The 24,527-nt window shown below is 41.4% G+C and overlaps 1 protein-coding gene across 10 annotated transcripts in view; it reads right to left on the reverse strand.

The window, feature by feature from the left end:
• Positions 1-24,527, reverse strand: part of enah (ENAH actin regulator) — a 143,507-nt gene that overhangs the window by 47,067 nt on the left and 71,913 nt on the right. For all 10 annotated transcript variants that reach the window (XM_026194527.2, XM_080289856.1, XM_026194518.2 and 7 more), the window contains exons 2-3: positions 13,752-13,917; positions 9,080-9,257 (exon numbers count right to left, since the gene is read on the reverse strand). In XM_026194527.2, the coding sequence (XP_026050312.2) occupies positions 9,080-9,257; positions 13,752-13,917 (344 nt within the window). The remainder of the gene's footprint in view (positions 1-9,079; positions 9,258-13,751; positions 13,918-24,527) is intronic.

The following is a 24,527-nucleotide window of genomic DNA, read 5'->3' on the forward strand; positions in this document are numbered from 1 at the left end:
TAAAATCCATGCTCTAATACAAAAAGAAGATATGCACAGAGTTCAAAGTTAAGCCTTAAGTTTTGAAAATAGAGGAAAAGAAGTCAGAGGATAAACAAAAAGGGGAAGAACAGCGTCTGTACAGTGAACATATCCCAGATATGTTTTCTTTATCTGGCTTCACTAAACCTGACACTAAACTAAACTAACATCAGCAATCAAGCTGCAAAGTCACACAGAGGTGTTAGCAACTGGATGTGTCAAATCAGGGTTTTCCCCAATTAAGGTGTAAACATGCTTCCATTAAAAGAGGCAATGTTGGAAGCATATGACTAGTCATAAGGTCAGAGGTCAACTGGCAGCTGACAGAGTCAAAAATACATATAAATGACAACAGAGTGTTGTAATAATGTCTGTGTGTGCCAAGTGCTTTGAGTGGTCAATAATCCTAAATAAAAGAATTAAAAACAAGTCCTTTTAAAGACAGGAAGGACAGCTGAAAAACAATGTGACAGTTTGTCATATTTAATCAGCTGCATACCAGTCAGTATTTAATGGACTGACAGCAAACACAACAACTACGAAAATTGAAATTCAAACCAGTAAGTAGTGCTTTATCATACAGATTTCCAGGATCCACAGAAGAAGGCAACACCAGGCTTTGGGAAGAAAAAAATGTAAATGAACTGATGACTGACAGGAAGACGAAGTACACACACAGATGAACCTCTCTCTTCACTACGACAGACCGGTACAGCGTCTGCATCACTGCAGCCACAGCACCGATCAGTCTGTTGATCTCCTGCTCCCTTCTCCCTTCACACGCGAACAAGACCCTGAGACACTTATACAGATATAGATGGGTTTGTTTTTTTTATACATGTTGGTATTTTCAGGAGATATGACTGACCAACTAAAAATATTACAACTGTAAAAACCTAAATTGGAGTGTCAGACTGGTCCATACTGACATGACATGAGTCCCACAATTGTTTGTCAGCTGCACATCTATGTCATCATCTCCTGATCCATCACACCTCAAAGGTGGCAAGTGATTTGGGTGAATAGTTGCCTCCCTTCCTGTAGCTGACAAGCGTGGCATGCGGTGTGGTCTTCTGCTGCTGTCACCCATCAGATTCAACATGCTGGGCATTCAGAGATACTATTTTGGAGTTTAACAATGGTTATTTGAGTTGTTGTTGCCCTCCTATCAAAACAGTCTGGCCATTCTCCTCTGACCTCTGGCATCAACATCCTAGCGACGTTTGTGCAGGAAAAGCACAGACAGGTCTAATGCTGGTCGCTTTTCGAAGCAGTGAGTTGGTGACACGCAAGTCAGGATGTGACAATGCTGTTTTTCTAACCCTTTATTCAAGAAGGCTATATTTAAAAAAGGAAAAAAAAAAGGATGCATGCATCAACCTATGACCTCATGTCCACCTTTAAGTCTGCAATTCTCTGCTCAGACCTGACAGAAGCGGATTACCAGCCAGACCACAACACACGGCTGGCAAGTCTGTGACCCATCCCTCCCTCTCCTGATCCTGGCCTTCCTTCCCACCCTGCTTTGGCCTTTTTAGGAGAAAAGGAATAACAGATAAACTATGTGTGGGCTGTCTGCGCCCTCACTTATCCACATGTGAGCTCACTTTTAGAACAGAAGCTGGTCCAAGTCAATATCCAGCAGTGAGGTGACGAGCTGGTTTCAGTGACGTAAGACGGCGACAGAGTCGAGTGTGCGGTGTTTGCAGAGGTCACCCGCAGTAAATGCGCATGCCTACTGTATACAACCCATCATCAAAGTGATGAGTGTTTGCCTTTATTTTAAGTGCTTGTAGACACGCACATTTTCCACATGGCAGCAGTGAACCATATCCATTCTCTTCCCTCACTCGGAAACTATTCTGTGCTTTGTTCAATCTCTCACTCACACATTCCTAGCCTCAGATAAAAACACACATCACATAATTCACTCACCTGCATGTGTGGGAATCCTTAAATAACTAAAAGTGTGATGCTATTGGGCAGCTTTGTTGGCCAAACAGCAACAACGTATAAACTGATTTCCTTCCTCTCTCTTAATCCTCCGAAACAGCTGAAATCGTAATCTTCTCTGGCTATGCGGGTCAAGCTCGACTTCAAAGACATACATCAAAGCATGTCCTGATCCGGAGAAGCATTTATGGGAGGAGGAAATCAGTTCTATCTCTGATAATATTGAGCATGGGCTGCAATTGTAGAGCATCTCTTCATTAGAAACACTGTGGAGGGTTCTCAGGGGAAAGGAAATAAATCAGTGAAGTCATGGAGGGCAGAGGTCATCCTCACATGGTTTCCACATGTGCCAAGATACTTTAATCCACTGTCAGGGCTGATTTATCTAGGGTTTAATGCATGAATCCTTGCTATAGCTAAATCGAGGCACTTGTAATATGATGTTGTCCCATCATCAATTCATATGTTCTATATTTCTGGCTTCTTGCTAAAGTTTTTGTACACTTAGATACATTTTCTTTAGAAGCACTCTCAGGTTATGAACCCATCTTTTATTCAGTACATCTAAAAAAAACAAAAACAAAAAAGTATCCAAATTAGCTATTCTCTTTGTTCCTAGGACTCAAAGTGATGGAGATAAAACTGGTGTCATGTGATAGAACTTGTGTATTGAACTGAAACGACTAGTGTTTAATCTGCCTGCCTTCTCAACAGGAGTATTTTAGATCGTGCTTATGGCATGCTGTTCCAACAATCCTGGCTTGTCAGTTGATCTCTGTATCAGCAGTGATGCTGGACAACTGTAACTTCTAAGAGCCAGAATGAAAAAAGTTCAATCTGAAGAAAAATAAATAAATAAACTAGCAGCACCAAGAAGAACGAGATGGTCCTTTAGCAAATGCCTCATGGAAGTAGTAACGAACTAAGTATCTGTGCCATATAACATGATTTGGTCCTCATTACCTTTGCATACACAGTCTGCTGCACTATTTGTTGGAATATTCAGTGGTTTTTGCTTTCTGCTCTTGTCAGATTGCACTCGGTGGCAGCAAAGGAGACACAAAGTTTAAATGCAAGTAAAAAACTAATATGTCTGGACTAAAGTTCAGTTCCATCCACCCTAACTTGTATCATAAGTATTAAAGTATCAGTTGGAATAATTTTTAGTCTTGTTTACGTGAAACAAAAATTGAGCCCAGCGATAATTTGTTTGGGTAAACGGCAGTTGAGATCACAAGAGTTTACCTGGCGGCTCAGCTGATACCCTTCTACACCTCAAATAGAGTGTTAGGTTCTTTAACCCCACGCAGCCTGCCCGCAGTTACAGCTACTGCAAGCCACTTTGCAACCTAACTAAACCAGAGACATCTCTGCTGCAGTGTCACTACTGCAGATGGAAATAACAGCCTTCTTTTGACTGAACGGGTCCTGACTAAAACACGAGAGCAAAAGCAGCTGTGCAAATTAGTCTGACTGGAAAAGCTAGCTTCAGTGACTATGCTCATCCTGCTGCTTGTCTTGTTCCAATTAAGTGTGCTCACTGGCCAAGGCCGCGCCATACGATTTACATCTCCACTGATTACTCAGTAGTTCCTGTAGAGGATCAGGTCACATGTTTCCACCATACTGTGAAGCACTTTAGGTAAAAGGTTAGACAGCTAGTTATAATTCTGCTGAACTTTATATTTGAGCTGCAAAGCAAGTCAAAATTTTAAATTCTTTAAATGTTCTTTTTGTCTTTGTTTATTAAAGTGGTCATGGTATGTCACATACTGTACACCACATCAAAGAAAAGCGATTTAGAACAATTATTAAAATGGTTAAAAGCTTCCACTGTATGACTGCCATGCACATGGTAATATCAGTGATCCCACTCTGAGGGCAGGGCCCATCCACCCACTGAGTGAGTGACGGAGGGCAAACCCTATGTGTCGCAGGGGGCTGTCAGGTCCACGGGTAAATGTGGCTGGAATAGGCGCCACTGAGTGCAGCTGTCACGACAGAAATACAGTAGCAAAACAGTGGGGTGAAAGAGGAAACCCTCTGGCTTCTGTACGGAGCTGACTGCACCACAGAGGGGGGGGGGGCAATGTGAGAAGAATGAGAAAGACAGAGGGAGCAGAGAGGAAATCAGGCGAGTGAAGGAAAAATTAAAATGTTAGAGAATAAAGCAAGCAGCAAAGGAAAACGCTGGAGGCTGAAGTCTTTGGCTGTGCCGTTTTCTCATAAGGCTCTTGTGGGGGTAAAATACACAGCAGAGAAGTCTAGTTAGTTTCAGCCATCTTGCTTCACTTAAATGGTCCGGCTAACATTCCAGCTTTGTGATACGATTTAAGGTGATTCAAGTGCATTTAAAACTAATGTGTATACAACCTGACAAGAAAACAAAGATTATATTTTTATAGACCACAGTTTGGTCTGAGCTTCATTATAGTGATACTGTAAATTAGCATGCTTGCACATCCAACTTAAAGTTTTTTGATCCGGTGTAACACAGTATTATGATTTTAATCACAGTTTTTTTTCTAAACTGCATTGAAATAGATTTCTAAGTTTTAGACATACTACAGCACCATAAGACACTTTAGGGGATCAAAACTTTCAGTATTTGAAGCGAGCAGGAGCAGAAAATTCTAGCAGAAGCCTCTCAATAGTATCACCATTATACACCATCACCAGCTGCTTCTTATACAAACAAATCACAGCAACATTTCTGCACATCTGTAGTTGTTTCACTCTAAAACTCAAAATGGTAATCCCAAGATAACTATAGTATATACTCGCCCAGCTGTGTTTGTCTTTAATTTTCTTTCTTGTGATTAATGACTTCTGTCACTCATAGTTTGAATGAGCATTTCTCAAGGAAGCAGCAACCACGCTGAATATACACAATCACTATATGACTGCAAAATACAGATAAAAAAAAACATGGTTAAACTCTCAGAGACACTGCATTAGTACTTTTTTTAATGTAACAGTTAATGTAAAATTGAAGAGCTAAAAAAAAATTAATTAATTAAAAAAAGCCATCAAGATACATCCACTACTTTATTGGTAAATGGTAAATGGCCTGTATTTATATAGCGCCTTACTAGTCCCTAAGGACCCCAAAGCGCTTTACATATCCAGTCATCCACCCATTCACACACACATTCACACGCTGGCGATAGCAAGCTACATTGTAGCCACAGCCACCCTGGGGCACACTGACAGAGGCGAGGCTGCCGGACACTGGCGCCACCGGGCCCTCTGACCACCACCAGTAGGCAACAGGTGAAGTGTCTTGCCCAAGGACACAACAACAGAGACTGTCCAAGCCGGGGCTCGAACCAGCAACCTTCCGATTACAAGGCGAACTCCCAACTCTTGAGCCACGTGAGCCACGTTTTATTATCCTAAAACGCTTGGATGCCAGCACCTATTGTAGGAAAAACAAAACACGACCCTCACAGTTCTACACAACTGTCCACATTTAGCCTTCCTCTGGTCGTATTAGGGATGACAAAATCCTGGCAATTCCCTTCAGCTCTGTTAAAATGTGTCCTCATGTCATTCCACTCTCACTCTAAAGTCTGTTCTGTCTCTCTCTCACGCAAACACACCACACGTCTTAGCCCCATTAGCTTGATGAGGCGCATCTCTATCAGGTTAATTAGTGGATGGGATTAGAGTGTGATGAGAGGCATGGCTTAAGGAGAGGGGAGGGAGCATGGAGTAGCATCTGGATGCTGGGATTGCAAAAATACAAACAAGCTGCAATTAAAACCATCTTTTTTGTATTAAAATGAGGTGCTTTAATACAACGGATGTTTCTAAAGTAGGGAAATATCCATCCCTTCCTACATATGCGCGAACGTAGACACGCAGGAAGTCAGTGGAGCGAGTGTGTGTTTAGAAAGCCAAGGTCATGGAAGTTTGAGCCTGCAACTATTTGCTGGAAATTGGATTCAGCATGAATGTGCGTGCTGTGAATATGGGGCGTTTCTTGAAGTGAACGAGGCCGTTTGTGTTTTGATCAGATCTGGGGTCGATATTCAATGTTTGATAAATGAATTTCTTGCGAGAAGTAACTGCTAACCAAGCTCAGCAATGCTAAAAAATAAATAAATAAACCACCTCATTAGCATTACCTCCTGGCTGTGCTTTCAACTTGAAATGAAAATCACGTTTCAAATGGGTTTGTTTTTTATTTTTTCACGTTTCAAATGTTGACTTCCCGCAACAAATTAAGATGTTTTACTCTAATCGTTGCTTCTGGAAAAAAATGTTTTGTTCACTCAAAAAACATTTTTATTGTTGACACATGTTTTTTAATCCTTTTTTTTTTCTTTTTTTTTTTAAGCATTAATCCCTTCGTGCCTCTTAGCATTTCATATCCAAAAATTGCTCTTGCCTGCAGAGTTGAGCAGAAGCACAAGTTAGTGGTTCTACTTCCAGTAAACACAGGTCCAAAAATGCAGCAGGAGCTGGAGTTTAATGCTACATTATTAGATATGTGGAAATCTCTCAGTGCTCTGTACAGGTACAAGCTCTGAACTAGTGTTCTTCTTTTCAAACATCTTTGTTAACATCCCTCCTTTGGAATGCTCAAAAGAAATAAAATTCATCAGCGGTCTCTGTTTTAGTGGAGGCTCAACATGTTATGAATACAATCAGAGGATGAAACCTCTGAAACGGAATTAATATGAACAAACTACTGGCAGTGTAAATGAGTGGGCTCTTGACATGTTATATTTGTTATGTTACAAAAATATTGAACCCCAGTGTGGGGAGTTGAAAGCTGCTTGCTCAACTTGGCTGACACAGACATGCACAGGCTGTATAATATACAGTGGGGCAAAAAAGTATTTAGTCAGCCACCGATTGTGCAAGTTCCCCCACCTAAAATGATGACAGAGGTCAGTAATTTGCACCAGAGGTACACTTCAACTGTGAGAGACAGAATGTGAAAAAAAAAAAAATCCATGAATCCACATGGTAGGATTTGTAAAGAATTTATTCGTAAATCCGGGTGGAAAATAAGTATTTGGTCAATAACAAAAATACAACTCAATACTTTGTAACATAACCTTTGTTGTCAATAACAGAGGTCAAACGTTTACTATAGGTCTTTACCAGGTTTGCACACACAGTAGCTGGTATTTTGGCCCATTCCTCCATGCAGATCTTCTCGAGAGCAGTGATGTTTTGGGGCTGTCGCCGAGCAACACGGACTTTCAACTCCCGCCACAGATTTTCTATGGGGTTGAGGTCTGGAGACTGGCTAGGCCACTCCAGGACTTTCAAATGCTTCTTACGGAGCCACTCCTTTGTTGCCCGGGCGGTGTGTTTTGGATCATTGTCATGTTGGAAGACCCAGCCTCGTTTCATCTTCAAAGTTCTCACTGATGGAAGGTGGTTTTGGCTCAAAATCTCACGATACATGGCCCCATTCATTCTGTCCTTAACACGGATCAGTCGTCCTGTCCCCTTGGCAGAAAAACAGCCCCATAGCATGATGTTTCCACCCCCATGCTTCACAGTAGGTATGGTGTTCTTGGGATGCAACTCAGTATTCTTCTTCCTCCAAACACGACGAGTTGAGTTTATACCAAAAAGTTCTACTTTGGTTTCATCTGACCACATGACATTCTCCCAATCCTCTGCTGTATCATCCATGTGCTCTCTGGCAAACTTCAGACGGGCCTGGACATGCACTGGCTTCAGCAGCGGAACACGTCTGGCACTGCGGGATTTGATTCCCTGCCGTTGTAGTGTGTTACTGATGGTGACCTTTGTTACTTTGGTCCCAGCTCTCTGCAGGTCATTCACCAGGTCCCCCCGTGTGGTTCTGGGATCTTTGCTCACCGTTCTCATGATCATTTTGACCCCACGGGATGAGATCTTGCGTGGAGCCCCAGATCGAGGGAGATTATCAGTGGTCTTGTATGTCTTCAACCCTTTGTTAGTTACAGCCAGCTTTATAGAAGCGACCCCATCATAAAACCCCCTACAGTGTGCTGCAAACTCTGTCTGTGTCTATGTGCACGAGCACATGAATGCCTACATGTGCGCGTTCCCACGTGTCTATGTGAGTGCTCGTGTGTGACTGTGTGTGCATACCTGTGTGTATGTGTGAGTGCACATGAGTGAGTGTGCGTGTGAATGTGTGTGCGTGACAGTTAAAACACTGTGGGTGTAGGTAACTCCCTAGGTCATAAAACCTTTCTCCCTTCCAAACCACAGTTACAAATGTTTAGACCCCCACCTTAAAACATCCTCTGGGGAATTTCCACTCAGTGGGGGAGAGGCCTCCTACAATCTACTCCTAAGTTCACGACACAGTGAGGCCTTTATTACTTTAAGGGCAGTATCAATGTCTCTACAATAGTTCTACATTCTATGATAACACATTTCTAAACTCTAAAATAAGCTAAACATTCTACAAGATGAAGTAAAAAGTCATCTGAGGCTTCAAAACAGTAATTCAAAAACAAGTGTCTGCCTATATCCTCTAAGGACGACAGTCAAAATGCTAAATTGGAAATGTCCATCTTTTATATACAGTATAGAGACAGGCCAGTTATTGGTCAGCCTGATTAGAGGGGCTGATATTCAGAACATTTAAAATCACTGGTGTTATTTTGAAATCATGAAAAAAAAAAAAAAAAAAAAAAAGGATCATGGTGGCTAAACCTATGCAGCCTGCAAAAGAGAAAAGGTATGCTAGCAGCTAATTTAGCAGGCTGCTAATGACCATGTGACGCTCTCATGCCATTACATCTGTTACTATTCTTTGTTTTGATTTCTTTAAGAAAGGGAAATCCACATGTAAAATGCAATGTGAAAACAAATCTACAGAAGCGTAGCTCTCAGTACAGAGAGAACACGACAAGAAATATGACTATGATTTCTCCAAATCCCGACAGCATGCAGACACCAATATATCGTCATGTTTGCCCATCTTCAGGAATAACAGCACCAAGTGTAAATGCAGATCTGATCTAAATAAAAGCTATAGCTGAATCCTGTATCAGGATAAGCTATATAGTTTGTGCATGCATAATTTAGATATTCAGTTATCATGTGGTGGAGCTAGAAAGCATGCATGCTCAGGAGGTCTCACCTGTGTCCTGCGAATTAAGCACCTCCAGTGCATGCATCATGGCACTGGCAAATACGTTTGCATCCTCCTTGCTACCAAAGTTGAGGCCGTAGACTTGTCGGGCATCACGCCACTGGTGGAAGGTCTGTGTGGCCTGATTGTACTTCAGCCCCTTGGGAATGGCACAGTTTATCACCACCTGCAGACATCCGTGAATCAGAAGAGAGAGGAAACGGAGACAAGACAGGAGAGGTTTATGACTTCAAGTCTGAAGGATCATAATAATAATAAAATAAAATATCTCCAATTAAAACACAATATGTCAACCTTGTAACACTGTCGCCTGTTATGTTGTTTAAAGTCACTTTTACTTCCTCGTAAGTAGACTTTATGATCCCCTCACTCTGTGTCTAATTTAAGGCACTTTAAGTGTTCACATCTGAGGTTTTTACTGTTCGGGGCACACAGCCAAACAGTAATGCCTCAAGGTACTCCCAGTTAAATAAGACCAATAGGGAGGGGTCCCAAACCATTTTCCCTAGAACCTAAAGGAACTGTCTGAACATTTTCCTTTTTCTACTCACATGCAAAGTCAAAAAGTATTTTTAGAAAAATCAAACTTTTGAAGCAACAAGGGGAAATTACTCACATTTGACTTGTGTATTGGCTCATATCACAGTACAAACATATTCAGTTCCATCATCAGAGTGCCTACACAGCTGAAGCCTAAAGTATCCATGTGGTCCATATGGATAATGTGTGTATTTTTAAAACATAGTTAGGATTCTGTTTAGGCTTGAAGTCAGGGATATGACTTTAGTATTTTATTCGTTAAGTTTTTAAAAAATTGATATATTTATCATTATTAATATTATTTATCATTATTAATTTACCAATATTTCATTCACTGGAGCCTGACCATCAGATACTGGCATTTTAAGACAGACAGACACATTTTAAAAACCACATATGGTGAATGATTATTCTTTCAGACCATAAACCATATGGTCTATAGATACAACAGTGTCCAAATATGACCTTTTGTGGCTCAAAAGCAGCCAAAACTTTAATATCATGGCTTCAGTTTGCACAGTTGAGAAACAAGTGGTGATGTCACAATGGGTGGCAGCATTCTCCAAGTTACCTTTAATTTCAGTCATCAAGAGGAGAAAGAGTCATGAGTCCAATACGATTCCTACTTCATCCTAAAAATAACATTACAATACTGTTTTCCCCCCTAACAGCTATGCTTCTGTGGCCATCCACAAGCTCCAACACATCCAGAACTCTGCTGCTCGTATTATCACCAGGACCCCTTCCATCCATCACATCACTCCTGTCCTGCAGCAGCTTCACTGGCTCCCGGTCAAATATTGCATCAATTTCAAAATACTCTTGTACACATTTAAGGCTATTCATCATCTCTCCCCTCCATATCTCTGTGATCTGGTTCAGATCACCATCCCATCTCGGTGTCTCAGATCTTTCTTCTTTCTCTCTCTGTCCCCTCTCCCCGTCTCGCCACCGTGGGGAGCAGGGCTTTCAGCTGCTCTGCTCCTCGACTCTGGAATTCCCTACCTCCTGATTTTAAAAAAAATATATCATTTCCTTCTCTCTCTTTAAGTCCAGACTCAAAACTCACTTGTTCAAAAATAGCTTATCCCGCATAACCTCTCCACTCTATTTTAAATTTGTTTTTATGTGTTATGCTTTTATGATTGTGTAAACTGCTTGCTTTTATTACCGGTATTCTGCTGTGTACAGTGTCCTTGAGTGTTCTGAAAGGCACTTTCAAATAAAATTTATTAATATTATTATCATCGTCATTATGTCCCTCTCTATAGTGTCTTTGCTATGTCCGTCTTTTACAGTTACTGTATTTAAGATTTCTGAACCAAACAAGCTTCTAAAACCTTTGAGAAGGCTATTAAGGCTTATTAGTATACATTATTTGCAGTAGATTTATTGGATTGTTAGCATGCTAACTTGCCTTCTCTGCTGTTAAAGTCCAACCTCTTTTTCCCCCACAATGAAAGCATTCATATTTGAAGCATCATAATCAGCATTATCAGTGAATTCACACACACACGCTTCATTTTGTTACAGTTCATCTGATATAGCGGATATACCCTGAAAAGATGTGTAATGCGGTTTAATCTCATAATCGCTGTGCTATCTCTCGTCCAAACTAATAAGGAGAATAAATTCAAAACATTCCCCAACAGGGACCCAGCAGCTTATCACACAGGGCTTGGTGGTGTGTTTTGATTTCTGCCGCATCCTGATTTAAATGAAGGATTACTGTACTGTACTGACACTAGGCTTAAAGGTAATATTGCAAAAATACTTCAGAAGACGATACTGCTACTTTGGCAAAAAAAAAAAACCAGCTCTATGAGTGCTAATACCTGTAATCAATCTGCTCATTTATAAAGAAACAAGCTTTAGCACCAGAGCAGACATTTATTTGACTATGGAAATGGTCTGTTGTCGATTTTTGAGTTTTTGCTAATGTGTCTCTGGTAGGCAGGAAAGGATTCCCATATTTGCTTTGTATTGTTGATGGACTGGATAAGATGACAAGCAGCAAATGTGAGGAGGAACTGTGTAACTGCAAATGTTTTGTTGTGGATGGCAGTGAAACAAATAGAGGAAATGGTAAGATAGGCAGTGCCACACAGTGAGAAATCAGGCTGAAGCCCAAGTGTGAAGCGCCAACACAAACACAGCCAGTCCAGCCTCTGACTCGTCCATGTTTTTACAGGCCTCATAACTGAGGATGCGCACACTCCAGCCAGTCAATTTTTAGCACGTCTGTATTATGAATATGAAACATGTGTTCCCTGATATTAATGAAAATCCACTGTCTAAACGCTCCAATTTGCTTTATTAGATATGTTAAAATTCCAAATGGTTACCAGATCGGAGGTTGGAGGAATGGGAAGCTGCCATAAGCATTGTTCACTAGCCGAGTTTTTATACACAGATTTTGTGGCATTCCAGAAGAAAGATAACCAACACCAAAGGTTTAGTGCAATTTAGTGCGAATGTGCAATAAATGCACATGCAGAGCACACTGACAGCTGTTTGCAAAGGTTTGCGCAATAAACACAATTCTGAACTCATACATTCAGGTCATCCCTCTCACACATTGCATTTCCTGCAGGAATGTTTGCCTTTTCACAATTCCACAGATTTGCCCCAACTTTTGCATATAACTGTACCCACTGTGCCTCAGCTCTGATTGGGATGCTTTCATCTAAACTGAGGATTATTGTCAGCTTCGGGATTATTGCTCTGAAGCTATGAGCCATTTGAGCTAATCTGAGTTTCTTTCTGCTCAAATGTCCTCACCAGGACTCTGCTGTGTAGGACTAAATCATTATGTGTTCATACATGCATGGCTTGCTGTAATAAATATATGATGGTTACTTATTCTTACAAATAAAAGCTAACCAGGCAGCACGATGTGCTGACATGCACAGAAAAAAGAGGAACAAGATGGTCAAGAAGAAAACAGTTGAAGACTCAGAATACAGGTTCAGTGGAAAGTCGAAAAATATTATGGCAAAGTGCAAGTAACTCAAGGTTATTTCCATCCTTTTCTGTTGTCACTGAATAAAGAAACCATGTCATTCACGTGTGAATCTACTGAAACACCCAGTGGGTCACAGCATTTGGCTGTTGCTCTCTGAACCTGGTTCTGCAGGAGGTTTCTTCCTGTTAAAAGACAGTTTTTCCTTTCTACTGTCAACCATGTGCTTATTCATACGGCTCATGTAATTGTTGGGATTTTCTCTGTATTATTTAGTCTTTACCTACAACATACAATAAAATAAAAGGCAACTTCAAGCAGCAGTTGTTGAGATTTGGCACTGTATAAATAAAATTTAACTGAACAGACCAGTAAAGACAGCATTATAAAGTATAACTCAAATTTGAGCACTCAAGTAACTTTTGCAGTTTTTTTTCCACTGAGAAAATTTACGTAAAACTACAAAATAACTACTTAACACTTTTGATTAATAATAACTAAAGTAATTGTAAAATACTATCACATAATAAAACTTAAATTATTTCTACGTGTGACGTTGCATCTTGAATTGAGATTTTTAAACCAGGCACATTTTTCCACCATGTAAGCACATCAGTAATTCATATCCATTGTTTGCTCTTTGTGACACACTGATTCAAACTATCAAGTGTTCTAGTGACACTTGATGGAGTCATTCATTTGCACATTGCACGTCACACCTTCCCTGCTAGGATCTTGTTTTTTGGTAGTCTGCTGCAGAAATTACATCACAACGTGATTCTTTTTTAATATGTATAAATATTTATACTAGTATCATTGCAGATGATATGATACAGCACAACAATCTTCAAAACTAAAAGGTATATTTGTAAAAGGGCTCCAAACAACTACTGGCACACAAATCAACATGAATACTACTAATGCTGGAATGTCCCAGCCAGGGCAGGACTGGTCCAGCGGATGGACAGTTCTGTCTTGAAAAGGATCTGCTGCCAGAGGACACAGTCGGAGGTCAAAAAATGTAATATCAGCACTATATCACTAACGCAAATATGATAATTGTGTCATTGTTTTTGTATGCTTATAGTCACAGACCATTTCTCCTTTTCAAATCTATATATACACTGTGATAGTAACAGCCCCGTCTCATCCACTGACCTGATGATCTTGGATCTTGCGTCCCACTACACGGAAGGCGTTGTTGCCCGTGTGGTGGTAAATGTGGACTCTGCTGAAGCCTGTAGAGCCACCGGCTGGGACCCACTTCTTATTGGCATCGTCATACACCATGACAGCAGCTCGCGCCTGGCAGATGCTCTGTTCACTGCAGGGACAAGAGACAGAAAAGTTTATTCTACCATTTTAGAAATCCAATCTTTTTCAATCTTCCTTTCTTCTTTGAAGCAAGTTTTGTGAAGTGACCAAGTGCTTGGGACTGCAAATACAAAGATGACCCCACAGGTATAAAAGCAAGAAACAGAGCAGAGCACACAACACCAAAAACAGACTGTAAAATGAAATTAACTAGTGAATGTTTCATTGGCTCCACAGCTCACCAATAAACTTCACTACTTCAAGCCTAGCTGTAATCCCAGCAGATCAGCTGATGGCTCAGCCGGTACACTTCCACACAACATCTCATATTGTGAATGTCATTTCAGTTTTAGTCTGTGCACAACTGATTCTGCCTCTGCAAGCTGCCTGGCAACCCGCTCCCACCTCAGCTCTGACTTTTATACAGTGATGGACCTAATCAGTGTCATATCTGCTGTCATTGTTGCTTGCAGTCCTAACTAAACTAACTTTGTTGTATTAATAGTTTGGTATGTGGGGGGGGGGGGGGGGGGGGGGGGGGGTGTTTGCGCGTGTCTTCTCAGTAATCATTTTCTCTCTAATTGCCCCTATGTATTACATATCTCACCGTCTATCCCTTTTTTGCTGCCTAGCCTGGCCTGTATCCACAATGTAAGTTTGTATATTGTATGTATTGTATGTATGGTCGACTAGGTGTGTCATTTCAGCTGCAGGCAACTGCAACCGACAAAAACAGCTTATCCGTATCCTTATTTATTTATTTATTTTTAAAATCGGTGTTTAACATGGTTCATACTCCTCCATAATCAAACATAGCAGTCTAATATCAGTTTAATCAAACATACCAATTCTCAAAGGCAGCAAGCAAATGCCTTCATTAGTGTTACTGATCAGTATTAACTAAATTCCCATGAACTTGGTCTGCAGTGCACAGACTAAAAGTCCACAGCCCTTCAGATGCCTCCAAGCTCCTCAGTGACACATTAGTAATCATCCATCTAGAGATTCTCTTAAACCAGCAAACAGCAAACCCAGACAGTATCCTACTGGTTGTCAAACTATTTCTTTATTATATACTGAGGTGTCAAAACTCGTCATTAAGGGTACAGGGAAGGAGATCAAATGTCCTCTTTACAGGGGAAAGAGTTAAAGACTGACAGTGAGGGGAGACTGCTCATTTGAGAGGAAAAAAACTGCCTCCAGTCTTTTCTGCTGCGATGGCTACATCTGCTGCCACACAGCTGATTTAAGGCCTGGAAACTCTCCTGTGCTCACTTTTCACTGTAGCTATGCAGCTTTGGAATTGCACTTTCTGTAGTGGACACATGAACCTGCCTCCAAAATCACTCCAGAGGCTATCATGTTGAAATGCCCAAATTCGGCTATGAAATGTGCCTTTTTCAGCCTGATATAAAAAAAAAAAGAAAGAAAAAAACTGTTTTTGCCTCTATGGACAGTTTCCACCTACATAATAATGGTACTGTGGTTTTGTTTTACATCTCATCAATCTGGTTTTACTTGAGGCTTAAAGTTAAGAGCTGTGGAGGCTTCTAATGACAAGTGTGTCTGCACAGTCAGATGTAGAGACAGCGGTCATTCAGGCCTCAGCACTGCTAAGTGTAGGTGCATTGGAATTGGACAGATTTTAAATGCAACTTGCCAACTAGGCTTGCTAACATCAGCTGAAACTTGGCTGCTTGCAAAACACACATGCTAGAGTGAGATGGAAAAATGATTTTCCTTTAGCACATCAAAAAGAAATCTGTTATACAAGCTTCCATATAGCGTGGTGACATGTCCTGGTAATTAATAAGCTAGGATGTAGTTTTGTATCTGCTCATATTCAAGGTTTGCTATAGATTATTTTGCATCCATGCAGTTCGGAAACACACAAGCTGTTATATCATGTTTTTTTCTTTTAAAGGTCAAATTTAAAAGCAGCACAAGCCTGCAGTCTTCACGTTAACTACCCTGCCTTATAAACGTCAATGTCTATAAAACACCATCTCATTGGCTTGTTATATATACAGTGGGGCAAAAAAGTATTTAGTCAGCCACCGATTGTGCAAGTTCCCCCACTTAAAATGATGACAGAGGTCAGTAATTTGCACCAGAGGTACACTTCAACTGTGAGAGACAGAATGTGAAAAAAAAATCCATGAATTCACATGGTAGGATTTGTAAAGAATTTATTCGTAAATTAGGGTGGAAAATAAGTATTTGGTCACCTCAAACAAGGAAAATCTCTGGCTCTCACAGACCTGTAACGTCTTCTGTAAGAAGCTTTTCTGTCCCCCACTCGTTACCTGTATGAATGGCACCTGTTTGAACCCATCATCTGAATAAAAGACACCTGTCCACAGCCTCAAACAGTCAGACTCCAAACTCCGCCATGGCCAAGACCAAAGAGCTTTCGAAGGACACCAGGAAAAGTATTGTAGACCTGCACCAGACTGGGAAGAGTGAATCTACAATAGGCAAGCAGCTTGGTGTGAAAAAAATCAACTGTGGGAGCAATCATCAGAAAATGGAAGACATACAAGACCACTGATAATCTCCCTCGATCTGGGGCTCCACGCAAGATCTGATCCCGTGGGGTCAAAATGATCATGAGAACGGTGAGCAAAGATCCCAGAACCACACGGGGGGACCTGGTGAATGACCTGCAGAGAGCTGGGACCAAAGTAACAAAGGTCACCATCAGTAACACACTACAACGGCAGGGAATCAAATCCCGCAGTGCCAGACGTGTTCCGCTGCTGAAGCCAGTGCATGTCCAGGCCCGTCTGAAGTTTGCCAGAGAGCACATGGATGATACAGCAGAGGATTGGGAGAATGTCATGTGGTCAGATGAAACCAAAGTAGAACTTTTTGGTATAAACTCAACTCGTCATGTTTGGAGGAAGAAGAATACTGAGTTGCATCCCAAGAACACCATACCTACTGTGAAGCATGGGGGTGGAAACATCATGCTATGGGGCTGTTTTTCTGCCAAGGGGACAGGACGACTGATCCGTGTAAAGGACAGAATGAATGGGGCCATGTATCGTGAGATTTTGAGCCAAAACCTCCTTCCATCAGTGAGAACTTTGAAGATGAAACGAGGCTGGGTCTTCCAACATGACAATGATCCAAAACACACCGCCCGGGCAACAAAGGAGTGGCTCCGTAAGAAGCATTTGAAAGTCCTGGAGTGGCCTAGCCAGTCTCCAGACCTCAACCCCATAGAAAATCTGTGGCGGGAGTTGAAAGTCCGTGTTGCTCGGCGACAGCCCCAAAACATCACTGCTCTCGAGAAGATCTGCATGGAGGAATGGGCCAAAATACCAGCTACTGTGTGTGCAAACCTGGTAAAGACCTATAGTAAACGTTTGACCTCTGTTATTGACAACAAAGGTTATGTTACAAAGTATTGAGTTGTTGTTGTTGTTGTTTTGTTATTGACCAAATACTTATTTTCCACCCGGATTTACGAATAAATTCTTTACAAATCCTACCATGTGAATTCATGGATTTTTTTTTCACATTCTGTCTCTCACAGTTGAAGTGTACCTCTGGTGCAAATTACTGACCTCTGTCATCATTTTAGGTGGGGGAACTTGCACAATCGGTGGCTGACTAAATACTTTTTTGCCCCACTGTATCTGTTGTCTCAAACCCAGTCTGACACTAATGACATCATCATTGTTTTCTCACCTAAAGCCAAATATGGTGGCCTATGATATCATGAACCTGTGTGACAATTTACACTCTGAATACAAGCAGGCAAAAACGCAGAGGTTAAGACGGGAAACGGAGGGAGAGCTTGAGAGACAGGAAGTGTAAAAATGACAGGCATAATTGCTTGGGGAAGGGTGAAGGAGTGAAAAGAGTCAGGGAGGAAGTGATGAGAACAGGCCATATACACATCCTCAGAGAGTCTGCGTCAGTGTTAGAAATGCATGAAAATAGAGGCTTTACAGTGAGAAGAAAAACACATCTCGGAATGTAGACCACGAACGAGGTTCACACACAGACACACAGGAGTGCAAGCAGTCTCCTGCATATGCCAGAGCTACTTAACATGCATCTCACTCCAGGTTTCAAAGAATATTCTGTGGAATTGAAAAAAAAGAAACTTCCCGAGACTGCTGCAAAGCATTTATCGCCAGTGTGTATTGTGGGCTTGTTCATACACCCAAGGACACACATGCATGAGGTTCAGGCATCCATATGCACAGCTCCCCGCATTTCCAGCTCTCACAAACACTTTCACGCCTCTGCTCAAATGTGCTTCATCATGGTCGAGCTGTGGTAACACCCCACAGAAGCTGATGAACTTACAATATGATTTAATGTCAAACCTCTCTGAAGATGCACCGAGACTTCACACCTCAGCCCTCACCTTACATCAAACTAGTAAAAGCTCTGAGCTCAAACACACTGGAGCTGGAAATAAAGACAGAACCATTCATTCACGATCACTGCAGATTTTTCAATATTCTACGGGCAAATTACTCCAACCTTACGTCTCTATTATACTGGCCAAACGGAGTAAGAACGATTAACTTTTCTCCTCTGAGGCTCACAGCAGCAGCAGCTACAGTGATTTCAGCTGGGATTGGAAGATAAACCCACCCCTAGTCACTGGTTTATGTGCATACAAGTATTCAGACCGCACACATGCCTTTAAATTTCCAGTTGCATACTAAAAAATGCAAAGAGGGATGATACATTTCTGAAAACACCAAGTTTTCAGTCTCATGTGCTAATTTAATTCCTCTTAAAAACAAAGATTTGTTTTAAAGAAGCAGCACTGTAACCAAGTATTCAGTATCGTAATTGCTCAGATGATAAATTAACAGTTTTTAGACCTTCAGTCCTTTATGCTAACAGATAGCATAGTTGGGTTGGTCTGGTAGCTGGGTCAGACTTGGCAAAAAAAAAAAAAAAGTTGCCTAGTCTGACGAGTTTCCTGTCCTGCTGTGACATTTAGATAGTAGAATCAGAAGTTTCAGTAAATAATACGAAAGCATGGATGCATCCTGACGTACATCAATGGCTGAGGATGCTGCTGGTGTGGAGGCGATTTTCTTGGCACACCTTAGTACCAAACGAACATCGTTTAAACACCACGGCCTACCTGAGCGTTTTAGCCAACCATCTCCAATGATCACTGTGTACTCATCTTCTCATGGCTGCTTCAAGCAGGATAATGCACCATGTCACAAAGATCAAATCATCTCAGACTGGTTTCTTGAACATGACAATAAGTGCACTGGACTCTAATTGCCTCCACAGTTACCAGATCGCAATCCAATAGAGCCACTTTGGGATGCAGTGGAATGGGAAATTCACAGATGTGCAGTCCACAGCCTTTTGACGGTATTGTGTCAGCATGGACCAAAAACTCTGAGGAATGTGTCCAGCAGCTTGTTGAATCTTTGCCATGAAAAATTAAGGCAGTTCGGAAGGCAAAGGGGGTCCAATCTAGTACCAGCAAGTGACAAAGTGAGATTTTGTTATTTTGTGTCAGTTTTCTTCTTGCTTTTATTTAACAGGCAAGTTTAGTCAGCCTTACTGTTTGGCTTTAGCTTTAATTTACCTTATGATAATAGCATTTCATCATCTTTACATATAAAACCATTTCAGACTCGCTTATATACGGGAAGTTAGGAATGATTAGGACCCCCCAAATGCTATGACTTCATATCCCAGGACCTCCTGGAATTGTACCAATGGATTTGGAATTGGGAGAGTGACTGAATGCAGCCATTCAAAAGAGGCACTCTGAACCTCACAACTGAGCAGTAAAAAAATAATGAGAGCACTGGTGCATATTTTGGTTACTGTGGTCACTTTGTTTGGCCAGATAGGATGTCACATATTATCATAGCATAAAATAAATTCAAGCTCAGGACCACTGCAGACCATAGCCTGCAGGCTTTAAGTCATAAACTCTCACCACACTGGGTGCGCATGTCTATGCAATTTCTCAACATTACATTTTTGTGTGGTGAATGTAGTACAGCTTGCATGTGTGCGATTCGAAGAGATTTTGTGTTGAAGGTCCAAGTGCTCTTTGCAACCAATGTGAGCAAAGACAAGGAATATGTGGAACCAAAAGAAAGAAAATGTGGAGAACAGATGAGCAGACATGACACAGTTGCTTTCTCCTAATTGGTCCAATCTCTGTAGGATAATTACTTTGACAGTTATGGTTCTTTTAAAGCAGACAGTCATCAGAGGAAGAACCTGTAAAATGCACCCTTATTTACATTAATAGCAATCCTAACTGAGATTGTACATGAGTATGTACATTATGTAGTGGTGAATTGTCTTTCGTCTTTGCAGCCAATTCAGTGATATGTCTCAGACAGTCACAGTGAAATGTAAGCTTTGATGGTTAAGTACTTGACCGGTGTAATCTAGTCCTGTTGACCCTCCTCGTCTCCTTGTTAACCCTTCCACTAAATGTATCAGCTACCCTCTGCCTGCCTCTCTACTGAGACTACACTGCTACACTCTGTGCCTCTGTGCCAACATGACTGCAGAAAGAGCCATGCTTTTTCCTAAAAAGGAATTCCTAAATGCAACTACAGATTAGATTTCTGAGATTTATATTAAGTTAAATGTGCTTTATAAAATGTTCTTCTTGTCTGAATAGCAACCAAACTTTGGCACATGGATACATTTAAGTCCAATGGTTGGATCCACTGGTTCCCATCTATATCGGATATTATAATGTCACCTTGCTACCTGGCAGCCACCTACCAACGGGCTAAAATCAACAGTTTACTGACGGCTGGACATTCATGATGTCCAGCCTCCGGGAGTGCTGACCACTTGAGGATAGAGAGCAGAGCTCATGATTCAATTACAGGAAGTCGTCCAGCTCCTGAAGCAGCAAAGAAGCCCCAGACGTCACACTAGAATAGAATAAAATAGAATACTGTCATTGTACATGTACAATGAAATTATGGGTGCTCCACACCAACTGTGCCAGAATAAAATATAAATAGTAGACAGCAAGAATAAATAGCAAACGGGAAAAATATATACACAAGAGGGATAAATAAAAAAAATAAATAAGGCACACATTGGAGAGCAAAGTAGTTGCAAAGTGCTTGGAAGTAGTGCAAAGAAAAGCGCTTGTCTGAATAGCATCTGTGAGTGGCCTCAGTGATGGGGGTTGCTCAGACCATGGCTCAGATTGGTAAGGTGTGTGGGCAGGGGTGGTGTAAATTGTGTGGGGTGTGGGTGGGGGGATAGTCATTGAAGCAATGGGGGCCATGAAGCAATGAAGCATATCAAGTAGCATTAGCTAACAGTAGCTTACATTAGCTTAAATGACCATCTAACTAACCAGATCTGCTTAGTTTAACAGCTTACTTTATGAGCTCCTTAAATTTCACCATGTTAGATAAAATACCAAACTACAGGCTAAAAATCTGAATGCTCTTACAGACAAACAACAGTTTTACATATATGTGGATACTATTTCCCTGTTAAAAGGAAAAGCGAATAGTGACACATCAACACACACACCGACACACACACAAAGAGGACAAATGTGCAGATCTGACAAAAATAGAAATGGAGAGAATGGGAAATGAAATGAGAATATTTTCATCTCCTTCATTAATGTTAATGAAGCTCTGAGTTTGGAGCAGTTCTGACTTCAAAGAGGAACAGAACAGCTCCAGGGTATTCACTACCATGATGTCACATCCTGCCAGGATTGGGGTGGGTGAGGTACTGTGGGTTTACAGAGAGCAAAGGAGTGCAGAGGAGAGAAGTAGAAGACAAAAGCAAAAGGGAATCACTGATTTGACTCCTTCTAACTCATGGTTGTTGAACTAAGGTACTGAAGACTGGAGCAAGTCAAATTTCTGATTACCTGAAAATTACTGACTCAGTCCATCATTACTATGGCTGGAAACTGCGACTTTTTCCACAACTGATGGGCCAGCGTTATGTAAGCAGCCGAGTGACTAATCTAAATATAGAAAAAACCCAAAAATGGCCAAACTAAAAATCTCATTCAGTGCGTCTGCCAGTCTGACAAAGCCAGGAGCTGAGTGATGAATTCATTTGTGTCATTGTGCCAGCTATACAGAGCCTTATGATTCACCATATGTGGAGTATTACTGTGGTATCAGTGTGGTGATCTCTTCACAGTAGGGCTGGGCCGTATCATACCGTTCACGGTAATACAGGTATAATGTTGGGCAATGATAAGAAAATGAAATATCGCGATAGAATATGAGTAAAACGCGCATGCGCAGTGCCTTTGTTTTCATATGCACATGGCGAAAAAAAGCATGGTGGCGACAGAGAATGAGAAGAGCGAAAGCGGATCGTTGAATGGAACGGATGAACCAGAATTGGTTTGTAAAAATGCTGCAACTTCAGGGGTGTGGAGCTGGTTTAGCTTTCATCTGTCAGATACACAACAAAGCACTATTTCTGGTAGCACATGCTAGCGGGCCGTCGTTATTACCGTGTGTTTTGGAAAACACGGCACACTTAAAATCAATCCTTTGATTTTTCTGAAAATCGACAGAGCCCCTTATAATCCCGTGGGGCTTATGTATGAATTCGGGTTGTGTTTACTGACCTCGAAACGATTTTATGTCATACACGGCGCTCGAAAATCTGTCAAATGTTTTAGTATGACTTTGCTAAGCTACAAACCCGCACCGCTTGATGGATTGTCAGAGCATTACGGCTATCGTAGGCAGGAGCCTCGCGGAGTGATACATACTGTGCTTCAACATAATATTACCGTATTGTGTGTGTATAACCTCTTTTTAAGTTTTGTGGATATTATACATGGTTATGCTGAAGATATGACTTTAATGCACATAAAAGTTCTGGTCATGTCCCAGCAGTAAGTGGAGAACTAATTATGTAGTGCCACACCAGGCTCACCAAAGAATAGCAACTACATCACTATCACCAAGTCCAACACAGTGGAGCTGTAGTTCATCATCCCACAGATGCTCGATTGGATTGAGAGTAGGGCTGCACGATTTTGCATAAAATGAGAATCACGATTTTTTGGCTTAGAATTGAGATCACGATTTTCTTTTCCAGTATAAATATTTATTGCACTTATTAACTGCACATCAACTTCGTAACAGTTGAGACTGAACATAAAAACAACAAATGTCTCACGTTTTGTTGTTGCCGCAAAATGTTGTACTGCTTGAAATTCCGTCTCCACCGTTGCTCGACGCTGCGTGTATAGAGCAGGTAGTGCAACAATAGAAAAATAGTTGCGGGACGGCACTGTGTAGCGTTTGTCTAGGGTGTTGATCATTTTCCTAAATCCCTCGTTTGCACAGTGTTGATGGGAGCCATATCTTTGGTCAGGTGATAAGTGATAGCCTCCGTAATTTCTTTGTGCCTGCAGGAGTTCGACGGGTATAGGGAAGCGCTGTATAAGGTTCCCGTTATTGATGTTTGGGTGGTTGACGGGACGGATTTTCTCCTGTCACTTTCTCGTCATCCCTGACGTGCTCTCAGTTGTTTTTTTCCCTGCTAATTTTAGCATCACACGGCACAGCTTCTGTATCACGTGGCATGAGGCTCCGCCCTTGTCATTTGTTGAGCAGGAAGAGCGAGCGCTTGTTTTCATGCAGATTACGTCCCGGATCAGAATGCGGTACAATCGTCGTCTTTTTTTTTTTTTTTTTTTAAATAGTTGTCATTTGGAAATGAGATCGCACATAAGTATGAATCGAGATCGCGATTTTCTAACGATTAATCGTGCAGCCCTACATGTGAGCCAGGAAATCCGTAGGCCAAGTCAACACCTCAAAGTCAATGTCTTGCTGAAAGAGGCCACAGCCATCCAGGAGTACCGTTTCCTGCAGACTAGGAACACCCCAGAAGAGCTGCAGTTTAGGAGACAACAACAATCACATTCTGGCCATTGTCAGATTCACTCAATCCTTACGTTTGTCCATGTTTCCTCCACTTAACACATCAACTTTGAGAACAAAATGCTCCGTGATACATCCCACCCACTAACAGGTCCCATGATGAAGAGACGATTAGTGTTATTCACTTCACCTATCAATAGTTCATAGTGTTATGGTTGATCAATGTGAGAGATGGAGAGTGGAAGTTTGCAGTGGCTGCAGTTTTTATACAGCTGCTCTTATCGAACATTCCACTTCACTGGTCTGATATAAAATTCAGATTTCCTCATTAATGATACCTTGCTGATATACAATGACTGTTTGTTTACAGTGTTCATTATTTCCGAGTTACACCAATGAGGTTAATTTCATTAAACTCTGTGGTATTTTTTGGCCTGAACAGATGTATAATCATTGAGACTACACTTAGCTGCTCAGACTCAATCAGCCTTCAAGAGACAAATTAACAAAAGGGTGCCCCTGACAAACACAAACACACACACACTTCTCAGAATAGATTCATTAACATGACTCACAACAGAGGCATTTCTTCATTCTGCCTCCTCCTCTCTCTTTAAACTGACTTGCTCTCTACAGTTTGCCCCATTTGGCTGACAATAAACTGAGGCTCTGGTCTGAAAAGCCAGAGTCAGCCGTTTTCAAGGTGGGGGAGGATGATAAATCCTGTGAAGCTGAAACAAAACTTGCAAGC

Source organism: Astatotilapia calliptera, chromosome 15 (assembly GCF_964374335.1).
Source record: "Astatotilapia calliptera chromosome 15, fAstCal68.1, whole genome shotgun sequence".
NCBI lineage: Eukaryota > Metazoa > Chordata > Actinopteri > Cichliformes > Cichlidae > Astatotilapia > Astatotilapia calliptera.